The sequence below is a fragment of the Oncorhynchus nerka genome, linkage group LG23 (genome assembly GCF_034236695.1).
Source record: "Oncorhynchus nerka isolate Pitt River linkage group LG23, Oner_Uvic_2.0, whole genome shotgun sequence".
In the NCBI taxonomy this organism is placed as follows: Eukaryota; Metazoa; Chordata; class Actinopteri; order Salmoniformes; family Salmonidae; genus Oncorhynchus; species Oncorhynchus nerka.
The window spans coordinates 51,267,112-51,289,352 of NC_088418.1; the positions used below are offsets into that span (position 1 = coordinate 51,267,112).

The window sequence follows — 22,241 nt, forward strand, 5'->3', positions numbered from 1 at the left end:
TAAAGTTGCTTGCTTGGAGCTGTCAATGTGGTTTCAGTGTAAGGGAAGTTTGAAAGACATTTACAATAGGGGATAAAAACTGTAGCTCTTGACAAATACTAAATAAAGATCATATGAGAACACTTTTCCATCAGGCAATTATATCTGCAGTGCATCAAACAGCTATTTGTTAATTTCCTTAGTCAGCATCCTCACTGAGGCCATACTTCCTGGTCCCGTATTCACTTTGCGACAAATCTGGTTGAAGTCGGAAGTTTACATACACCTTAGCCAAATACATTTAAACTCAGTTTTTCACAATTCCTGACATTTCATCCTAGTAAAAATTCCCTGTTTTTAGGTCAGTTAGGAGCAACATTTTATTTTAAGAATGTGAAATGCCAGAATAATAGTAGAAAATTATTTATTTCAGCTTTTATTTCTTTCATCACATTCCCAGTGGGTCAGAAGTTTACACACTCAATTAGTATTCGGTAGCATTGCCTTTAAATTGTTTAACTTGGGTCAAATGTTTCAAGTAGCCTTCCACAAGCTTCCCACAATAAGTTGGGTGAATTTTGGCCCATTACTCCTGACAGAGCTTGTGTAACTGAGTCAGGTTTGTAGGCCTCCTTGCTCGCACATGCTTTTTCAGTTTTGCCCACATTTTCTATAGGATTTAGGTCAGGGCTTTGTGATGGCCACTCTAATATCTTGACTTTATTGTCCTTAAGCCATTTTGCCACAACTTTGGAGGTATGCTTGGGGTCATTGTCCATTTGGAAGACCCATTTGCGATCAAGCTTTAACTTCCTGACTGATGTCTTGAGATGTTGCTTCAACATATCCACATTTTTCCTACCTCATGATGCCAGCTATTTTGTATAGTGCACCAGTCCCTCCTGCAGCTGCCACCCCTGTGCTTCACGGTTGGGATGGTGTTCTTCGGCTTGCAAGCCATTTCTCCAAAAAGTACGATATTTGTCCCCATGTGCAGTTGCAAACCGTAGTATGGCTTTTTATGGCGGTTTTGGAGCAGTGGCTTCTACCTTCCTGAGCATCCTTTCAGGTTATGTTGACATAGGACTTGTTTTACTGTGGATATAAATACTTTTGTACCTGTTTCCTCCAGCAACTTCACAAGGTCCTTTGCTGTTGTTCTGGGAATGATTTGCACTTTTTGCACCAAAGTTCGTTCATCTGTAGGAGACAGAATGTGTCTTCTTCCTGAGTGGTATGACTGCAGCGTGGTTCCATGGTGTATATATTTGCGTACTATTGTTAGTTCAGGCATTTGGAAATTGCTCCCAAGGATGAACCAGACTTGTCGGTCTACAATTTTTTTTCTGAAGTCTTGGCTGATTTCTTTTGATTTTCCCATGAAAAAGGGAAAATCAAGAGGCACTGAGTTTGAAGTTAGGCCTTGAAATACATCCACAGGTACACCTCCAATTCTCACTTCCTCCTCTCTCAGGTCGCTGTGCATTCGTTTGTGGAAAACCTGTTCAGAACCATCTGGGGAACCCCTAACCTCAAAGCCCCGCCTGCCATCAAGTACTTCTTTGACTTCCTGGATGCCCAGGGAGAGAGCAAGAGGATCAACGATCCAGATGTACTACACATCTGGAAAACCAACAGGTATGTGTTCATCTGGGTCATATTCATTAGGTCACACCATAGCAAAACATTTTGCAATGGAAAATGAATATGAGCCTTTTATTGGACAAGTTCAAGTAGTCCCTCCATTTTTCAGTGTTTTCTCCCATTTGGTGCCTAATGAATATGACCCTGGTGGTACCTGTTTGAGTATGTTTATAGTAGAATCCATCTTTCTTGGTTGGATCTACTCAATCCACTACTCACTGTCCTGCTCCTTCCCAGCCTGCCCCTGCGGTTCTGGGTGAACATCCTGAAGAACCCCCAGTTTGTGTTTGACATGGAGAAGACCCCGCCTCTGGACGGCTGTCTGTCCGTCATTGCCCAGGCCTTCATGGACTCCTTCTCCCTGGCTGAGAAACAGTTGGGCAAGGTGGGGACATGACCGAGACATCGCAGAATATAATGACTAACACACCACATCTCTTGTGCTTCTGTGTGAGTTTCTGCTAATCTCAATGTCAAATATGGAAAAAGAGTTGGTGGTTCAATTCCTGCTTTGGACCTGAGATGTTTTAGATTCGAAGTTAATTTATTGTGCTTTTGTGTACATTTCCACAATTCCCATGGTTAAATCCCTGCCTTGCAGCAAAGAGGTTTATTGTATGTGTCTGCAACTGTCAAAGTCAAATAAACAAAGAGAAGCGTAATACATGTTGCGTTTGTGGCTCTGGTGCAAGAATCTCGCCCCATAAGGACAGGATTGTAGGTTTGAACCTAGGTGCCAGCTCCTGGGCATGGTTGCCTACTGAGGACTATGCTGGTTAGTGAGTCAAAGCCAATAGTGATGAGGGATTTGTGCTTTTTGGAGTAGTTTCAGTTCGATTATCAGTTTATTTCAAATATTTAAAAAAAAAAAAACATTAAATGCACTATGGGAATGCTGTAACACAGAATAAAACAATTAATCAAAAAGCCATGATGGCAGTGACTGCCCATTACTGCTTATCACTTTTTAACCATAATTTATTCACATTACTTTAATAAAATATTTCAGTAGTTTAATAAATGTATTTTATTTGATGTCTTTATTATTTCATTCCAAGTCATCTCATCTCTATAGAGCTGCTGCCTACACCTCGTTCTTCAAAGTAAATAAAGGCATACTTTTATGACTGCTGAATACCTACTATCAATCACTTAGAATTAGATCATGCATTTTCAGGTAGAGATACCTCGAGCGTCTTGTCTCCAATGTTCCCTCTAAACTGCACGAGCTAGGCCCGCACATCCTCCAGGACTGCCTCACAGAAATGTCAGGCCGCGCGGAGACGCAAGAGATTGAACTTCACTGAGTTCACCCAATTAGTTTGCGCTATATAGATCAATGTTTTTTTCTGTGATTGAATCAACATATCAGCCCCTTTACAATGAAACAAAACAAATCTAACTTTGCAAGATTGAGGCTGTGATTTTGTTGTAGGCAGAGCGCAACGGAGTAGAATTATATTGGTGGATTGCCCACTAGGGGTCCTTCAATCACCCGCTAGTGAATGAATGCGCTTTTCAGATCACTTCAGAGCCGCTCATGTGAACATTTGTTGATATTCTTTGCTAGTTAGCGAGTTACTAGCCCAGTCATAGATTGTAGAACTTCTTCCTACAAGAGCACAAACGTGTGGGCTACATTTCAAGCTGTCTTTTATAAAGCAAGTTGGTAAAAAGCTTATGTTTTAATTAAAGGGCCAGTGTTGTATTTTGAGACAGGCTTGAATATGCAAATAAGCTAGTAGTCAGAGGGGTAGTCTACATTATCTAATTCTCTGTATGGTAATAATACATTTTGTTTTGTAAAGGGGTTTATTGCATCATACAATTTACAGTCACCTATTTGGCCCATAGTGTTACAGACAATTTTTTTAATGTCAAGCCCTTCATAATGTAAAATATATTTTTAAGTCTAATGCAATGTAGGCCTGAATTGAACACCACATATTAGGCTGTATCATAGAAATCAAAAGCTATTTCCATGTTAAAATGTTATGGGATTTGCTCCATTGGTTTTGTTGGTAGGTCTACATTATGCTCAGATAGCCTATTGAAATAATTCTCACAAGTTTCCACTCACAAGACCTAAAAATTTGCTCAGTGACCCAAATAATTTTAGGCAACATTGCTTGTCTCTTCTCTCCCTTTCTGTGTCTGTCCTACATAGACAGGCCAAGTAGGAGCACAGTGGATTATGGTCATTCTAGTTAATTACCATGTTTTTTTGTGGTAACCTATGTGGAATATTGACTTGTTGGAAACTACAACTCCCAACACTGCGTATTGAGCTCACAGAAAAAAAGAAAAAAAAGAAATGGAATTAATTGAACCAGCGTCGATCCATTAGTTGTTTAAAAAAATGAAAAAGAACAAATGTCAGTTAAACGCTCAGCACTAGCAGCGATCGGTATAATGCCGGTAGCCGCTTATGGATTTGACAGCTCTTCCACTGTTCCACCTCCTACACTGTCGGCTAGCGCAAATCTGATTGAATCGAGCACATAGATGTAAAACAAAATCCAAGCCACAGACGGTCTCATAACTTGCTGGCCTCTTAGAATACCTGGCATTGACAATACATCACCTAGATTTGACATGACTCTTCTACCCTCTCTCTGTTCCAGCATGACCCAACCAATAAACTGCTCTATGCCAAAGATATCTCCCAGTACAAGCAGGAAGTGAGGGCCTACTACAAGCAGGTCAGGGACCAGCCACCAATCAACAGCTCTGAGTTCAAGGAGTTTCTGCATGAGGAGTCAAAGGTACCTCCCCTCTAGTTGTTCATTTTTCAAATAAATCATCATTTTGATATTGTGCTTTACGGACATTACATTTATATTTCTGTTTCATTAGAAACATGAAAACGAATTCAATGAATCTGCTGCCCTCTGTGAGCTCTACAAATACATGCAGCGGTACTTTGATGAGGTAAAGTGTCTGTCCGTCTTTTTCGCCCTCCCCTTCAGTAGTCTCACCACCCACATAATCTCCCCTTAATATGCATTCATCATTTTTCCCACAACCTTCACAGTTCCCCTGCACGGTCTAATCACTTCAACCAGAACTAAACATCTTGAAAAAGCTGGCCAACATGACATGATCATTGTGTAACTGTAAAGCTGACTGGCACAAAGCCGAGATGTTGGGAAATGAGACCTGCAGTGGCCTGCTCGCCTCCCTACCACTGAGGAAGTACAGTTCCCGCTCAGCCCAGTCAAAACTGTTCGCTGCTCTGGCCCCCCAATGGTGGAACAAACTCCCTCACGACGCCAGGACAGCGGAGTCAATCACCACCTTCCGGAGACACCTGAAACCCCACCTCTTTAAGGAATACCTAGGATAGGATAAAGTAATCCTTCTCCCCCCCCCCCCCCCCTCCCTTAAAAGACCTAGATGCACTATTGTAAAGTGGCTGTTCCACTGGATGTCATAAGGTGAAAGCACCAATTTGTAAGTCGCTCTGGATAAGAGCGTCTGCTAAATGACTTAAATGTAAATGTAAATGCAGTGGCAAGGCAGAGGACAAAACACAGCCTATACCACTTCTCTGTGGGGTGGTGGCCAGGCTGTTTTCAGGTCTTCATTTTGTAATGATCTATGTTGACTGTTTTGAGCTCTACAATGGCAGCTGGCCATACCCATGTCTAATATTTAGTTTAAGCTCATGCCAAGACTTAGTGTGGAATGATAATTCCCCCATTGTGGCATATTGCTACTGACTGAGGTCTGAAGTTTATGGCCACGAGCTGGCCTTTTTTTTGCCCACTTGTAAACAAAAATTGGATGTGTGTGGTTTCCCTGGCAGATTAAACTGAAGCTGGATCAGAACGGCGCACCCGTGGAATTGAAGGAGCAACTGCAGCACGTGAAGAGCCTGTTTGATAGCCTCAACTGTTCGTGAAACTGAACTCACTCCCCCTTCGAAATGCTGAAGGCCAGAAAGCCATTCTAAAAACGGAATATGTCAGGAGACTACATAGGGATTTACAATTAAAGAATAAAAGAGGGAGGCGTTTCAGATTACTGGGATGAACCAAATGATAGCATGAATTAGGTCACATTCCAGCTAGACATTTACCCAGAAGCAGTATCCTCAACCGAAAGACGAAATAATGTTTTACATTTATTTAACCAGGAAGGGCTCATTGAGATTAAAAATCTCTTTTTCAAGAGCGCCCTGGCCAAGATAGGCAGCACCGAGTCATTACAAACAAATAATCTAGTAAAAACCATGAATTCACAAGAGTATAAAACAGCAAATTAAAAACATTGACAGGTCAGGGAATCAGCCTCAAAATCCTTCATCAGTGATTTAAAAACACAAATCGGGAGAAGTTCTTCCAGTTTAAAAGTATTTTGTAAGGTGTTACAAGACGACGGAGCAGAGTACAAAAAAAACCTTTTGCCAAATTCAGTTTGGACATTTGGAACAGTCAGCAGGATAAAGTCCAGCGAACAAAGAGAGTACCCACCACATTTCTGAACAATAAAAATGCCCAAATAAAATGGCTTTGTAAATAAAAGTATACCAGTGACTGAGCCTACGAGTGACTAGAGAAGGCCAGCCAACCCTGGTATACAAAGTGCAGTGGTGCGTAAGAGTTTAAAATAAATCTCAAAGTGCCATGGGAAAGGGTGTCAATTGATCTCAAACACTGAGCGGAAGCATTCATATATAAAATATCCCCACAGTCTAGTAAAGGCATAAATGTAGCTGATCTAGCCTCCTTCTGGCTTCAAAAGAAAAACAGGCCTTATTCCTAAAATAAAATCCCAACTTCAGTTGTTGAATATGCAATAAAAAAATAAAAATAAAGAGGCCATCAAGATATTTATGAGGTTACAATCTCAATCTCCTTGCCCTGACGGGTAGTAATAGGTGAAAGGTTGAGGTCTATTTCTTGCATTAGAAAACACCATTAGTTTAGTTGTGCCAGTATTGAGGATAAGCTTCAATTGACAAGGTATGTTGAACAGAATAAAAAGCAGTTTGCATGTTCTGGAAAGCTTTTGTAAGAGACAAGGCACAACAGTAACATCAGCATAAAAATTAGGTTGTGGTGTTAAATGGTTCTCACAAGTAAAGCTCAGAACAAAAAATATGTACACGACCTCAGTAAAGCATAAACATTTTTATATGAATTGCAAATACAATCACACAAAAAAAGTTGTATAAATGTTGTGCAAGTCACAGCTCGTTAGAGCCGTGAAACCAACCTTTAACAAAAATGCCTTTGGGACTATCACGCTTTTAAAGTTTCAGCGTGATGGCTTTAGTGTAAACACTTGATACAAATCTCACAACAGTCAAATAAATAAAAGAACTCTGAGGAAGTCCCTGGTTGGCCATTGATATCATTCTTTACATAGGCATCAACAGTCAAGGCATGGAAGGACTCCAGCAACGTTACTCACCAAGGCATGTAAACATTGAATCCATGTAGTTCTTTCTCTTTTCATTTGATATGTTTTGTGCCAATAAAATCAAAATGCTTTTCAAAATATTTGAGAGCTGAGTTATTAAATTAAAACATCACTTCTAGGGAGTAATACATCCTACAGTGAAGGCCACGCTCACTCTCTGGGGGGGGGTCAGTGTGGAGAGGTCAGAGTTCAGGGAGAGAGTCGTGCAGGCCAGAGCCCCTGTCCATGGGAGGCCCCAGTTCCTCCATCTGCTGCTGCTGAGTACAGGCTACCTCCTCCAGCCTCCGACGCAGCAGTGATAACCCTCTCTGGTGCTGCTCCTCCTGAGAGAGAGAGAGGGATGGGGAGAAAGAGGATGAGAAGGGACAGAAAGGGATGGAGCAGTGACCGCTAACACCTATCAAAGCAAAAGTTTATTGGTCATGTACACAGATGTTATCGCAGGTTCAGCTAAATGCTTGTGTTTCTAGCTCTAACTGCAGTAATACACACATAATCAAGAAATGTATAGCTAAAAATGAGCCATGACAAGAAGTATAAACAAAGTGAGTGAAACAGTATGTAAACAATAGCATAATCATTTAACACTAAGGTTCAGGGCAGGGTACTGAGCGGAGGCCGGCTAGTGATGGATATTTAACCGTCTGATGCCCTGGAGATAGAAGCTGTTTCTCAGCCTCTGTGTCCCAGTTTTGATGCACCTGTAGTTTCCACCTTCTAGATGTTAGAAGGGTGAACAGGCCGTGGCTCTGGTGGCTGAGGTCCATGATCTTCTTGGCCTTCCTGTGACACTGGGTGCTGTAGATGTCCTGTAGGGCAGGCAGTGTGTCCCCAGTGATGTGTTGGGCTGACTGCACCACCCTTGTGGAAGGTGCGATTGCCGTACCAGGTGGTGAAACAGCCTGACAGGATATTCTCACCTAGCCATTCCTTTCAGGACCAGACCCCCCGGTCCACAATCTTATTCATCATGATCTAAAAGTAAAACTGATCCTAGATCTGCACTCCTACTCCCAAACTCTTTATGGATACTGGCCCTGATCTGTCAACACCAGTGATAAGGTATATGAGAAGGTACCCAGATTCAGTGTACTCACATGAAGACTAGGCCCCTCAGACCCGGGTACGAGGATGGAGATAGGGCCGAGTCCTGGGCCGGGAATGGAGGCGTCGGAACTCGCTGTGTCGGCGCTGCAGCTCCTTCAGTCGTCTGTTAAGGAGGGCATGCTCCTCGGTGTAGGAAGGACGCCTGAGGAGGAACACGCATACTGGTCTTAAAACACACAGTAAGAAAATATACATACTTCTTGGCTGAGCTGTAGCTCCAGCTCTGCCATCTTAGCCTCCAGTAGCTGGATCTTATCCTGGTATCTCTTCTCCTTGTTCTCTGTCATGTTTTTCCTCTGTATGAGAGTCAGAGTGAGAGAGACCTTAAATTGACTTGAGAGACTTCAGAAAAGGAAGTAAGAGAAGCAAAGAAGGGAAGAGAGGTGAAGATGGGGGGGGGGGGGGGGGTACCTTTTTCTGTGCCAGCGCAGCCCTCTGTAGTTTCTCCTTGGCCAGGCCGTACTTCTCCTGGAGCTCTGCATCCCTCTCCTGCAGTTTGTGTTTCTCCTCGAACCCCTCCACACGACGCTCCTCCACCAATCTGCAGAGAGAGCGAGAGAGAGGGATAGAATAGAAACCACTTCATGGTTCCAACAGTAGAATTTCGAACAGTTCCATTCCTCCTCATAGACAGCATATCTATACAGTATACAGACCACAGTATAAAGGTGAAGCAGTGTACCGCTCGGCTTCGTGTTCGGTCCTCTCAACTTGTGAGCGGGCGCTCCTCAGGTCCTCCCGGGGCCTCTCCAGGATTTCCCTCAGACACTGGTTGGACTCCAGAAGCTCAGCCTCGGAGTGGGACAACGTACCCAGCTGCAACCCCAGCTCCTGGTTCTGCTGTGAGAGGGAGGGACGGGTACGTGGTCAACTCAATGTTGTTTGGACATTAACTTTAACATAGGGCATTTACATCAGCCAATCAATGTTGAAAGGGCAATACAAACTGAATGTCAGTCAGGCGCTGAGCCTCAGGCAGCTTAGTACCCGTCTCAGATCAGCATTATCTGTCTTCTGTGTCTCCATTTCCTCCAGCTGAGAGCCCTGCTCCTGCAGTTTAGTCCTGACACGCGCAACATACACAGGGTCATTAACACACATTTATATGAAATATATTAGTAATGCATACTATACACAGGTAAAGCAACACCTCTTACTAACCTGAGGTTTTGCAATTCCTTACGGGCAGACTCCTCCCCCAGCTGGGCGCCATGGAGACGCTCCTCACACTCCTCTTTCTGGGTGTGACCAGCAGCATCCTGTAGCGCCCTCTGCTGCTCCAGCTCAGCCAGACGATCCTACAGCACCAACCTGAACACACACACACACACACCTCATTATATACACACGCACACCAGTGGAGGCTGCTGAGGGGAGGACGGCTTATAAAATGGCTGAAATGGAGCAAATGGAATGGCATCAAACGCCTGGAAACCATGTGTTTTATACTATTCCACTCCAGCCATTACCACGAGCCCACCCTCCCCAAATAAGGCACCACCAACCTCCTGTGACACACACAAGATCGATTTACACAACTTCATCAAAGTAATCTGAGACAGTGTGTGTGAGAGAGAGCGAGCCCTACTTCTCCTCGTGCACGGTGGCTGTTTTGTGGAACTCCTCGTCGCGAGCGGCCTGCACCCTCCAGACGAGTTCCCCCTCCCTCTCAGCCAGCACCTACTTCTGTCTCTCCACCGTCCCCTTCAACACCTCCACATCAGACTGCATACCTGACAGACAGCCAGAGAAGAAAGGAAGGAGGGGGGGAGAGAGAGAAAAAGTTGGAGTCAAAAGGAGAGAGACTGGAAGGAAAGAGTTAAGTTACCAGACTAAAATGAGAGTGATGTGCAGTACATGTATGATCAAAACACACAGAGGTTATTTGCGGAGCTTCCTTCCATTTGGCCCTGTAGTGAGTCTCTCTCCCTCTCCACTTCCCCTCTAGACCTGGCACACTCCGGCTTCACATTGGCCACCTCCAGCTTGTGAGAGTGCCTCGTCCTCCATCTGAAAGAAACAGAGAAACTGGCATGAGCACACAGCAACCTATTGATATAAGGGGTTATGGTGGGGACTGTAAGTCACTCTGGATAAGAGCATCTGCCATTTAGAAATACAGCTGATGATCTCTGGGGTTAGAGGTTAAGGATCACATAGGTACTTACCTGTCTGGTGAGAGTGTTGACCTCTCGCTCAGCCTTGTGTAGTCTGCCGGTCAGCTGGGTGTTCTGTTCATGACTCAGCTGCAACTCGCTCCCCAGACGCTCCAACTGCAGGCGCAGTGACTGCCTCTCTGCCTAAAACACAATCAAATTATGAATTATTCCACAAATCAAACCAAGCACAGAGTAGTCATTCTACCTAAGTTAGGACTTACTCCAACAGACATATTTCATCATGTAGCTTAATATTCATAGTGACAATAACAGTTCAAGATTGACAGACAGAGACCACAAGTTTCTTACCTCCAGTGAATTGGCTGCAGCCTGGGATTCTGCGAACTGGCGGACCTGGATGTGCTGCACGTTCTCAGCTTGCTGGCCAGAGTTGTCCCTCTGGGCCCGGAGCTCAGCCACGTCAGCCTCCAGGCCCTTCAGACGCAGGTGGAGCTGGGCCTTCTCTCTCAGCAGAGACTCAATGCGTTTACAGTCTCTCGACGGGTCTGTGCCCTGATACTGGGCCATCAGCTCCGCTCTGTCCCTTTCCAGACGTGAAACCTGAACACACAACATATCAGAAGAGCAATGTCTATACATACTTTTTGTGTATTTGGACACCCCTTAAAATGAGTGGAATTGGCTGTTTCAGCCACACTAGTTGCTGAAAGGCGTATAAAATCGAGCACACAACCATGCAAACATTGGCAATAAATTTGCCTTACCGAAGGCATCAGTGACTTTCAACGTGGCACCGCCATAGGATGCCACCTTTCCAACAAGTCAGTTCATCAAATTACTGCCCTGCTTGAGCTGCCCCGGTAAACCGTAAGTGATGTTATTGTGAAGTGGAAACATCTAGGAGCAGCTCAGCAGGAACGGCTCAGCTGCGAAGCGGTAGGTCACAAGCTCACAGAACAGGACCGCGTAAAAGAACGTCTGTCCTCGGTTACAACACTCACCATGGAGTTCCAAACTGCCTCTGGAAGCAATATCAGCACAAGAACTGTTCATCGGGAGCTTCATAAAATGGGTTTCCACATCCGAGCAGACGCACATAATCCTAACATCACCATGCGCAATGCCAAGCGTCGGCTGGAGTGGTGTAAAGCTCGCCGCCATTGGGCTCTGGAGCAGTGGAAACACGTTCTCTGGAGTGAAATATCATGCTTCACCATCTGGCAGTCTGACGGACTAATTTGGGTTTGGAGGATGCCAAGAGAACGCTACCTGCCCCAATGCATAGTGCCAACTGTAAACGTTTGGTGGAGGAGGAATAATGGTCTGGGGGCTGTTTTCATGGTTCGGGCTAGGCCCCTAATGCTACAGCATACAATGACATTCTATACGATTCTGTGCTTACAACTTTGTGACAACAGTTTGGGGGAAGGCTATTTCTTGTTTCAGAATGATAATGTCACCGTGCACAAAGCGAGATCCATACAGAAATGATTTGTTGAGATCGGTGTGAAAGAACTGGCCTGGCCTGCACAGAGCCTTGACCTCAACCCCATCGAACACCTTTGGGATGAATTGGAACGCAGACTGCGAGCCAGGCCTAATCGCCCAACATCAGTGCCCGACCTCACTAATGCTTTTGTGGCTGAATGGAAGCAAGTCCCTGCGGCAATGTTCCAACAGCTAGTGGGAAGCCTTCCCAGAAGAGTGGAGGCTGTTATAGCAGCAAAGGGGGGACCAACTCCATATTAATGCGCATGATTTTGGAATGAGATGGTTCGACGAGCAGGTGTCCACATACTTTTTTGTCATGTAGTGTATATCAAAAGACAAACATTCTGTATCAGACCTCACATTAAAAACGTTATGTCTTACACACACCTCAGCATCAAAGCGGATCTTCTCCTCCAGTATGCGAGCGCTCTCCTCTCTCTGGTGGTCAAATTCAGACTTCAGGAAGGTGTAGTCATACTATATTGTTATACTCAGACCTGTACTCCTCAGTCTCCTGCAAGGAACAGAGAAGAGGGCTGGTTAGAGTCAAGGAGGAGAAACAGAAAAAGAGAAAGTCGACTTTGAACGGATGTACTGTTTTTTCATTCTCAATAATCTGACCGTTTAAGTGTGATGGCCCACCCATCCCTGCCCTCAAAAACATTCAACACTTAGTTCTCACGCAGTTGCTGTGAAGATAGCAGTTACAGCTGTGACAGTTCGAGAGCACGGTGGAACTAAAGTGTGAGAATAAGTTAAAAAGCTATCCAAAGCAACTGAGGCTGGATAGAAGCAGTACAAAGCATTAAAAAAACAGAAGCAGAGGCAGCCCGGAGTTGGTTAAAGGTAGTCTGAAGCAGTAGAGAACAGTAAATAGCAGTAGAGAACAGTAAATAGCATTAGAGAACAGTAAATAGCATTAGAGAACAGTAAATAGCATTAGAGAACAGTAAATAGCAATAGAGAACAGTAAATAGCAGTAGAGAACAGTAAATAGCATTAGAGAACAGTAAATAGCATTAGAGAACAGACAGAAGTCTTCTGGGGCGCGAGGCTCACCCCCTCCAGTTTGTTGAAGCGCTCTCTGACAGGCCCCTCCATCTCCTGCTGCACCTGGGCCCTCAACAGCTCCAGCCGCTGGGGGGTCAGCAGCTTACAAAACAAACCGACTGCTGTACACACTGGCACAGAAGACAGAAACACTGCCATACACAAAGATACACTACAGTAGTCATAGGTCAGTAGGTGTGTTTTCTATTGACTAAATGTGAACACATCACACACACTATCAGTATCATGGTATTACACACACTTCTCCAGGGTTACCAACTGGTATGTTCAGCCTTGAGAGTCTGGTAGTTGATCCTGTGGTTCTCACATCTCATCCGCTCATCGATCAGCATCTTCTGCAGCTCCGTGTCGCCGTCGCCCCCCCCGCCCAGCTTCACCGTCCCTCCAGGGTCCAGGCATGGGAGCAGGGGGGCAGACTGAGCAAGGGCAGAGGGGTTCATCTCACCCCTACTGGATGGACGGATATAGCAAGAGAGAAGAATAAGGTTAGGGAAAGCGAGAGCTGTGGGTTGTTCCACTCCATCCCTTTTCAAATACATCATTAGTAAGAAAGATTGACATCAAAGCACGATCCACTTCTTTATAGCCACAAAGGCTTTAGCTCAACAAAATGAATGATAAAACAGAACCAACTTCAAAATGGAAGAGACGGGCACTGCTCTCCTCTGTTTGCAGGTCGGACATGGTAAAGACTGATGTTGAAAGGATGTTATGACAGGTGGGATGGGGCAAATTGCAGTTGTTACCATGGTAGTTCTAAATTCCCCAGCTATTTGTGTAAATGTCAACCGCTCAGGTAACTACACAGCCTCGGTCTCAAGTGATTTCTCCACTTTCTGTTGTGGATACCCGTGGTCAAGGGAGGGATGATTACAAATACTGTACTAGACATCTTGGCCTCATCTCAAGCACCCCACCCACACTGGATAAAATGTAGCTAGCTACTCAAATAACAAAAGACTGGATGTCACACGTACTAAATACAGGCAAGGCGATCCAGCAAAGACAAACAGTCCCAGCACTGCACACTAAACAGTTCAGCTGACTGTCTTACCCGGACTATGCAAGTACTGACAGTGGTGAGTAACGTTAATACTTGATAGCGTAACAGCTGTGTTTTGCTGATCATTGTCGTACAAAAACAAATAGCAAAGACACAGATATCTAAGCTGTCATCAGTAGCTAGCCAGTCATCTAGAGAAATAACTAGTGCCACTCTTTTCGAAAGTGGCGCTTTAACTCCCACGGTTCTAGCCAACTAGATAGTTCGCTTGCGTGCTAACTGGTCACTGAACAACGTCAAATCAGTTACCAAGCTAGCTCTTGGGCACAATTTAGAATGCTACCACTTACTTTAGCGATAATAATATGCACTGTTTCGATCGTTGCTTACCTCTTGAACTCGACATGGAATCCTGGGAGATTTATCTGAACTCTACTTCAATTTTAGCCCCATGTGGTTAAATGGCAACATTACATAAGCTCTTGGAAAAGTGCTCGTGAGTCCTGAACACTTGCTGCAATGAATTTAAGTTTTCAGTTTGATCCATTTTCACAAATTAACTAAATGTTTTGCGGTGTATTTTGAAATTTACCGGTAGATGTTAAATAACTGATGCCAATGACGACCTGATTTCAGACAATGATCACACACACACAGTCAATGCTCATTAGCAGATTGTCATGACCAGTTGTATTTATTGGTGTATTTTAACCACATTTGGACTGTTAACAAAAGCCAACAATGTTCTAGGTTCTCCTTTGACACACTGTACAACATACACCTACCAAGAGTACAGGGATAACATAGTCATGCAGCCCGGATTATTTTTCAATACAACCCTGTAACAAAACAGGAACGTTAAAACAATTCTCTCCTGTAATGAGCTCATATTAACAAAACAAAAATGAGATCTAGGCTACATACTCACTGAGTAACATATGGTAAAAAAAAAAAAAAAGTTAGTTTCAAACAACAACAAAAATATTTGAATCATATGCATCTTTGCTTTTGCCATACTAAGTAGCTTTGGAATCAGATGGAATTAATGTCTGGATCAAATCTACAATTCAATTTGTAAATTCAATGAGCGGCCTAAAGAAACCTAGTGATTTCCAACATTGCATAGTGAGCTACAGTGCTATAAGAGAGGAAAGGTAGTGTTAATCACTGTATTTATGTATTAACAGAAGTATGGATAGCTTAAGATAAACGCATGGCTTACTTCCTATGGCTACAAAATAAAAATAAAGACAATTGAATAAAGGATAATAACAGTATCCATAAATATGAAATAGTAAATGAACAACAAATTGATGGACTCAATCCCTCACATTCCATACCCACAAGGCATGTAAAGAAGTGTTGTGTTGGAATCATGTTATACTTAACAAAAACACTTCTGCATGCTGAGGCTGAAATACAACCATCGACTTGGCCCAAATTATAAACACACAAAATATCGCACTACTATTCAAGTTTGCTACATGTTAATTATAGTGAAGCAGTCACTGGCCAGTTGATCATCATCCCCATTCAAAACCCCTTCATACACTAAGGCACATTCATTCCTTGTCTGTTTGACAAGAGGGGAAATTCTCTGGTCATAACATCAGTTATCTATTTAACTTCAAAAATACTAATGGAAGTACAACTTTTTGTACACTATAATGTAATACAGTGTGGTCAAATGACAGGTGGAAATTAACACACGCAACAGTTATGTACAACAATTAGAAAAAACATACAAAATAACTTAAAAATCTATAAGTTCTGTACAGCCTTTTTGTGAGGGACATGGCTCGGGTTGGAAAGTAGTCATGCCCTCTGACTAGTTACATCATCTTTCCTGGGTATCGGCAAGCGTCTGGCAGTCCATCTTCAACCTGAGCTGCAAGACACGAGGAGAAAAAAACGACAATAAGTCCTCTAACATCAAACTCTAAAAAGAGCAAGCCTGACAACGGCAAGGGACAACTCATCTCATATAAACCTTCTCCGAATGTTTAGTCAGATGAGAGCAGAGCTTGTTCACCTGTCTGCTGCCTCTTGTTCTGCCTCTGTGGGGCTGCCATCTGGTTGTGATGAGGCTTTGAGTTTACTGGCATCTGAAAGGAGACAGAGCCCATGGTTAGAGACCACTCAGTTGTGACAGTCAGTATGCCACTAGAGTACTAGAGTAACACCCCCCCACCCGTCTTGCCGCATACCCTGTAGCCAGCGAATCTGTGTGGCGGGCCCGTAGCCCTGCTCGTTCTTGGCCGCGATGCGGAAGACGACAGCTGGCCGGTTGGGGGCGGAACTGTCGATGTAGGCATTGGCCAGGTGGGCGGGGCTGACGGTGCAAGAGGTCTTGGTGCCGCGGTAGATCCTGATGAAGGCCAGCTGGCCAGGACGCTCAGAGCTGCTGCTGGACCGGCTCTTCCTCACCGCCAGGTACATGGAGTACTCCAGGATCTTACCTGACGGGGAGGTGGGGGAGTCCCACGTGATGTGGACAGAGTCATTAGCCTGGGGGAGGGGGTTGGTGGATAAAGGATGAGAGGAAAAACAGCTAATTGAGATGAAACAATGATACACATTTGATAAAACTAGAAATATATTGCGGAACTAGAAAGGCAGAAAGAAATCACAATCTCCCATGTGAGCTCTCTGAAGCCTCTGTTGAACAATAACGAATGCTGGCAGCACATTCTGTTAGTGTGCTTGGCCTCATTTACACCCCTCATCAGTAAGCTTCTCTGTGTGTAAAGTAGGCTGTAGGAGTGTACTGTACCTTGGTGATCTTGACAGCTGAGGGCGCTCCGGGAAAGCCGGGCTGGCAAGTTTTGAACTCGCTGGCAGGGCTGAAGTCTCCCTGACCACAGCTGTTGATGCCTGCTACTCTGAACCTGTACGCTACACCTGGACACAGCTCCTGCTTCTCCCTCCACTCATAGTCCTGAGGCCCCTGCAAATTAATCTGTGTGGTGTGTGTCAAATTGGGAAATCAATAAACAGATTAGAGACAAATTAACAAAAATGACTGCTACCCGAAGATGGTTACTGCATGTTATCTGCACACATTCTGGGGCATGTTTTTCATTATATACTGTCATTTAAGATTCAAACCAAGATGTGGCTTACCTCTTTAGTGTTAGTGGGTCTGCTGTAGATGGTGGAAATAATGTCATTTTCAGGTGGCAGGTAGTAGTGGGTAACCTCAGAGAACAGAGTTTTGAACACTCCAGCATCAAACCACTCAGACTCATCTAATTTCTCACCAGATACCTACAGGGCACAGACAGGCATTATTTCCTTCAGTCTCTGTGGTAGACAAATGAATAACTTCCTTAGTATTCTAATCCTACCTTGCATTTGACAGTGTTGGGATCTGAGGAAGTGCTGTCAGGTTCTTGTCCTGTGAATGAGGAAGGATTGTCATTGATTATGCCGATGATATTCAAACCATACTAGTAAAAAGCTAGCTTGGGGTCCATGCTGTTACCTGGCTGGTGCTCACTGCTCGCCACTGTGTCCGAGCGCTGGGAGGTTTTTGTGGGGTCACCCTCCTGTCCAAAGGACCCGGAGTGTGTTTTTCCACTAGCATCACTTTCTCCCTCTGGATGGGAGTCTCGAACAGCCTCTGACACTTCCATGGGAGTCACCTTCTGCCCTGCAGCCACCTCCTGGCATGCAAGGTGAAGAGACCGCAATATTCAGTGTCAGTCAATGTAGCATTAACAAAATATGGATGTAACATTTAGCTTAGCTGTTACGGTCTCAATGGCAGTACTAACACCATCTGAATATAGCACTTTCCCAGCACTGTAGCTAAGACAACTGGATATGGGTATAAGGGTCACCATCTGACCTGTTGGGATGTATTCTGGGCTTCCTGTGAGGTGGGGTCGTCTGGGACCTGAGCTGACTGGACATCTGGAGGAAAAAGAGCACATCAAGCATAGCTTTACATATATGCCTCTTCTTAGCCTGCTTCAACCTTCAACCCTGGCCCAGTACAGGCGTCAACCCTGGCCTTGAGAGTGGACCAGATGGCCCTGGACAAAGGCTTCTGCTTCTAAACCACTTTCAAAGCCAATTGTTTGGCATCAGACAGAACTCCTCTGAAGGCCATGTGAAATTCCCTGTTGTCATTCCTATTCAAATTAATGGTCTCTGATTGGTTGTGTGTGAGCAGCAGGTAGATTTCTCCTCTCACCTTGGTCCTGGGGGTTCCTCTCCTGGCCATCTGTGCTGGGTCGGACAGTGGGGTTGGCTGGGGTGTTGGAGGGGGAGACGGGCTGCAGCTGGAGGATGTAACACTCTGCTGCAGGTAGGGGGCGCCAGGCCACATGGAGCATGTTGACGGTGGACTTGACCAGTAGTACTGCTGCTGGGGTGGATGGACGCTCTGAAAACACCACAAGTCACAGTTAGGTTGTAGCAGCAAAATGGCCTTGCAGATAGCAAGTGTGAACAAATGAGAAATACACTCTTCACTGACTTTCCTAGTTAAATAAAGGTTTTTAAAAATATATACAAATATGCTTTAAAGATGGTATGACGCTGCAGCACATTTTGAGCGACAGTAATAAGACATATGCTGATATTAATAGTATCCTTGTCTCTCTTCTCACCTGTCTCCAGATACCACAGGTCCTTGCAGCACACCTGGTAGTTCCAGCTCTTCCGGTAGCCGTCACGGCCGCTCCAGATGTAGAGGCGGGAGCCGACAGAGGCAGCACAGTGGCCGGCCCTGGCTCGGGGTCCCCCGCTGCTGGGCTGGGGATCTTCCTGGTCACCCTGGCTCACGGTCTGCCCCTGTTGCTGATCCGGGCCTAGGCTCTGCCATGTCATGGTGTCTGATATCAACAGGAAAAGGGGTAAACTGTTTAAGCACTTTAACTTCTGCAGATGGAAAATGGGCTTTATACATACATTTGATTGATTTAACCTTACTGGGTTCAATTCAATGTGATGATTCTCATAATATGAATTTAAATGGAATGCCTGTTATGTGACCAGCCAGATACCCTAAGTGATGAGCTTGTAATAATGATGTATGATACTGACCTAAGTTGAGCACGGATAAGGAGTTGGTACATATCCATTCAGCTCCCAGGGCGTTAGGTTTGTCTGTCTCTGGAACAGGGACCCATCCCCCAAAAACATACATCCTTCCCACACAGAGGCAAAGCAAAAAAAAACAAACATATTAGGCAAACATCCATGATGCCACACAAACATATACAGCACACACAAAATACATATTTCCATTACTTGTTTTCTATAACGTTGGCAGAGTGAAGGCTTCTGGGTAGAGGAAGGGGTCCTTTAGTGTCAGGTGTAGACCATGTCATAGATTCTAAAGATCAGACAGAAGAGAGTGGAGAGCCAGTTAGATTACCTCACTTCAATCAGTTCATTGCCACAAACACAAATGCAAGGTTGCGGTTTATGGAAACGGAAGGTTGGTTACAGCAACCTGAATTCACACCAAGGAGATTAGTTCATTCAAAGTGCTGTGGTCAGATTGTGGTTCATCAAAGCATGTTAGTAGACTGAGATGAGGTTACCGAGGTCAAGCTGCCAGAGGTCGTCAAGGCGACTGCCTCTCATCCCTCCGAAGATGTAGAGTTTGGGGGAGCTTGTCCCAGTGTATGCCACCGAGGTGTGGGACTCTCGAGCCCACGGACCCACACCCTTAGTATCTGGAATGTTCCAACCCTTCACCCCTGACACTGACTGCAGCTCCAGCTCATAAAAGTCATCTAGGTACCTGCAGAGAGAAAACAGAGAGAGCCAGTGGAATGAGAACTAGCCTGGTCCCAGATCTGTTTATGCGGTCTTGCCAACTTCTATGGTCATTGGTGTGGCCAAACAGATCTGGGTCCAGGCTAGATGAGAACATCATTAGTGACAGAGCAAGCATTAAGGTTTCTTATGATTATCACAACCCTCAGTACCCTGATTAGAGAAGCTGTGTTGGAGACTGTTGGAGCTATATACATAGCTCCATACCTTGGGACATTGCCATTGGGGTCCTCACTGTCATTGGCCAGTCCCCCGAACAGGTAGCACTTGTTCCCAATGAGGGTGAAGCTGTGTCCGAGGCGGGGACATGGGGGCGGCATGCCATTCTTTGGTGGCCTGGGTTTCAGCTTCTTCCACAGCCAGCGGCTCGCCTGATTGACAAAGGGTCAGAGGTCAACTATGGCATCTTATCCATCCGAGTGACTACATACAATCTACTGTACAATCTAAGGGGGAAAGATGCTGTACTTGTGAAGACCTTCCATCAGAGCTACAGGTCTGTGAATGACAATTCTGCAGCACACCCTTCACCTTATGCATAAAACATGACAAGAGGATGTTTATTACAGAAGACGCAAGTGAGTGCAAGAGCCTCACCTGTAGCTCGTACAGGCTGTTGTTGTATTTGCCAAATTCCACCATGCCGCCAAAGACCAGGATGCGGGTTCCCTCACAGGCAAACCCATGGGCAGCACAGCCTGGAGGGATGTCCCCTCTCACCGCTGGGAGAAACCACTGCTTAGAGACTAGACAAAGGGCCAGAGATCTGATCACCTGAGAATAACTCATGTTTACTCGATCATAATGCACTGTGTGACCATAATTACGCAATATAACTTATAAAAGCTAAGTCGACAATTGTTTGTTTGTTAGCTACATGGCCTCGAGATTCTCAAGTGATCATCTGTTCCACATCAATTGTATGCTAGCTAAGTTAGCTATTCTACACAGAAACTACATCTGATAACAACCATAGACAGTATATATACATTTGGTTAGCTTCGCTAGCTAACGTTAGCCAAGTAAGCAAGCTGGCTGCTTAGCTTCAGGGAATGTTTGTGAAAATTCAAGGCATTAACATATTAGTCGCACCAGATCGCTAGAAAAACCAAATAGTTAAGTTAGCTCACTTCTCAAACACAAAATGTGTAGCATCCATTAGCTAGCGTTCATTAACGCGTTAGCCTACCGGTGTTGTAAACATGGAGCTCCTCCGCTATCCCCTCGTTTCCACCTCCAAACACGATAATAAGTTCCCGAATAGCCGCTGCTCGGTGTCCGTGTCTTGACCGGGGAATAGGTCCAGTAAATGAGTTGACTTTTTTCCATAAAGGGTCCATTGTTCCGTCAGGAACGCAACACACCGGAGTTCGGTCCATTAACGGTTACAGCAGTTTGGCGCTGTTTGTTGTTACCAGAGAGAAATAGGCGGAGCGAGGTGGAAAACTCTCGCGTTGTCCCCTTCACCGGAAGTGCAATACTAAACAGAGGAAGTTGCAATTTTTTGTATCGAAATTAATGGGTGTTAAATCCAATTTGTGGATTTGTATTTCCGAAGTGATTTCTAAACTACACAAATTCAGTTTTGACATCCTACCAACTTTAGGCTTGCCGAAATGCCAGAAAGAGGCACTCAATAAATTGAGAGTTTAACGTTTGATTTTAGTTTTACTCCTTGTCCTCTACTTATACCCTTGACCTACTTTGTCTGCATTAGGTACTGGTAATACAACATTCAATAAATATCCCAAAACACTCTTTCCCCGGCCTCATATGATGTAAGTGGAGAAGATCCACAATTGTTCTTAGAGAACCTCTATTTTAAAAGTGTGCTTGTGCGTGCGTATGCGTGTAGAGACACATGCATTGAAATTTTGAAAAATGTGTAAATATATTCCAATGAAGTTACTTCTATATTTAAAAAAATATATAGATCTAAGAAAGCCTTAAGATAAATAATTCACTTGTTTAGAGAGAAACATTTAGATAATTTTAGAGTAAAGTAGTAATATGTTGGTTGAGTGTGTTGGGATGCATGCCAGCAAAGACACAACACTAAACAATACATTAATTGCACTAACTAGAGAAAGAAACCATTCATCTTAGACTTGGGACCGCACAGCCACTCCACTGAATATCAGGCTAATGATTGCTTGGCAATACTTGCTGTAAGCCACTGATTCCTTCCAAACCACTTATGGTTGAATTTGAGATTTCCAACTTGTTGAGCACTGATATGTTTTATCTATAATTTCTCTTCATTATTTATCTTAATTTGACAAGGATTAAAAAGGATTTGCAGTAGATGTTTGACTTGATTCATGAAGATGACTGCTAGCTAAGATTTTGAAAGTATGATGTTGACCAATCAAAGCTCCTGTAGATATGTGATTTGACATCATTTTATCTGTGGCCAATGACCTTCAGCCTTCGTGGATGGGCACTTCTAATGTAACTCTATGGCAGCACACAAGGGGCTGGAATTTTCTATCTCTACCCTTACACTCGGCGGTGACGTAGTGTCCCCATCAATTACAGAACACTGAGCCAATCACAGCGCAACGATCTGTATTTTCGACTGGCTTGCCCCACCACCACAGAAAGCA

At 44.4% G+C, this 22,241-nt stretch overlaps 2 protein-coding genes and 1 pseudogene across 3 annotated transcripts in view; 1 reads left to right on the plus strand and 2 right to left on the minus strand.

Annotated features, from left to right (window-relative positions):
- Nucleotides 1–7,128, plus strand: part of LOC115107009 (plexin-C1-like) — a 22,593-nt gene extending 15,465 nt beyond the window's left edge. Inside the window, exons 26-30 of one of the 2 annotated variants that reach the window (XM_065008210.1) lie at nucleotides 1,454–1,617; nucleotides 1,861–2,008; nucleotides 4,248–4,388; nucleotides 4,480–4,554; nucleotides 4,658–4,831. In XM_065008210.1, coding sequence (XP_064864282.1) covers nucleotides 1,454–1,617; nucleotides 1,861–2,008; nucleotides 4,248–4,388; nucleotides 4,480–4,554; nucleotides 4,658–4,675 — 546 coding nt within the window. In that variant the 3' untranslated portion in view covers nucleotides 4,676–4,831. Of the gene's footprint in view, nucleotides 1–1,453; nucleotides 1,618–1,860; nucleotides 2,009–4,247; nucleotides 4,389–4,479; nucleotides 4,555–4,657; nucleotides 4,832–5,431 lie in introns of those variants that run through there. The other variant, XM_065008209.1, reaches the window with a different exon arrangement.
- On the minus strand, nucleotides 6,744–14,261 carry LOC115106114 (centrosomal protein of 83 kDa-like; annotated as a pseudogene).
- A 244-nt stretch (nucleotides 14,262–14,505) lies between these two features.
- On the minus strand, nucleotides 14,506–21,077 carry LOC115107010 (host cell factor 2-like). Its single transcript, XM_029630324.2, has 16 exons — nucleotides 20,825–21,077; nucleotides 20,233–20,381; nucleotides 19,843–20,006; nucleotides 19,398–19,600; nucleotides 19,102–19,186; nucleotides 18,895–18,998; nucleotides 18,459–18,683; nucleotides 18,041–18,232; nucleotides 17,693–17,757; nucleotides 17,327–17,507; nucleotides 17,190–17,239; nucleotides 16,966–17,109; nucleotides 16,616–16,801; nucleotides 16,050–16,350; nucleotides 15,875–15,947; nucleotides 14,506–15,730 (listed from the first exon to the last, which is right to left on the minus strand). Exons 1-16 carry the CDS (start codon nucleotides 21,012–21,014, stop codon nucleotides 15,721–15,723), a joined length of 2,322 nt encoding a protein of 773 aa, XP_029486184.1. The 5' UTR covers nucleotides 21,015–21,077; the 3' UTR covers nucleotides 14,506–15,720.
- Nucleotides 21,078–22,241: the final 1,164 nt, after the last annotated feature.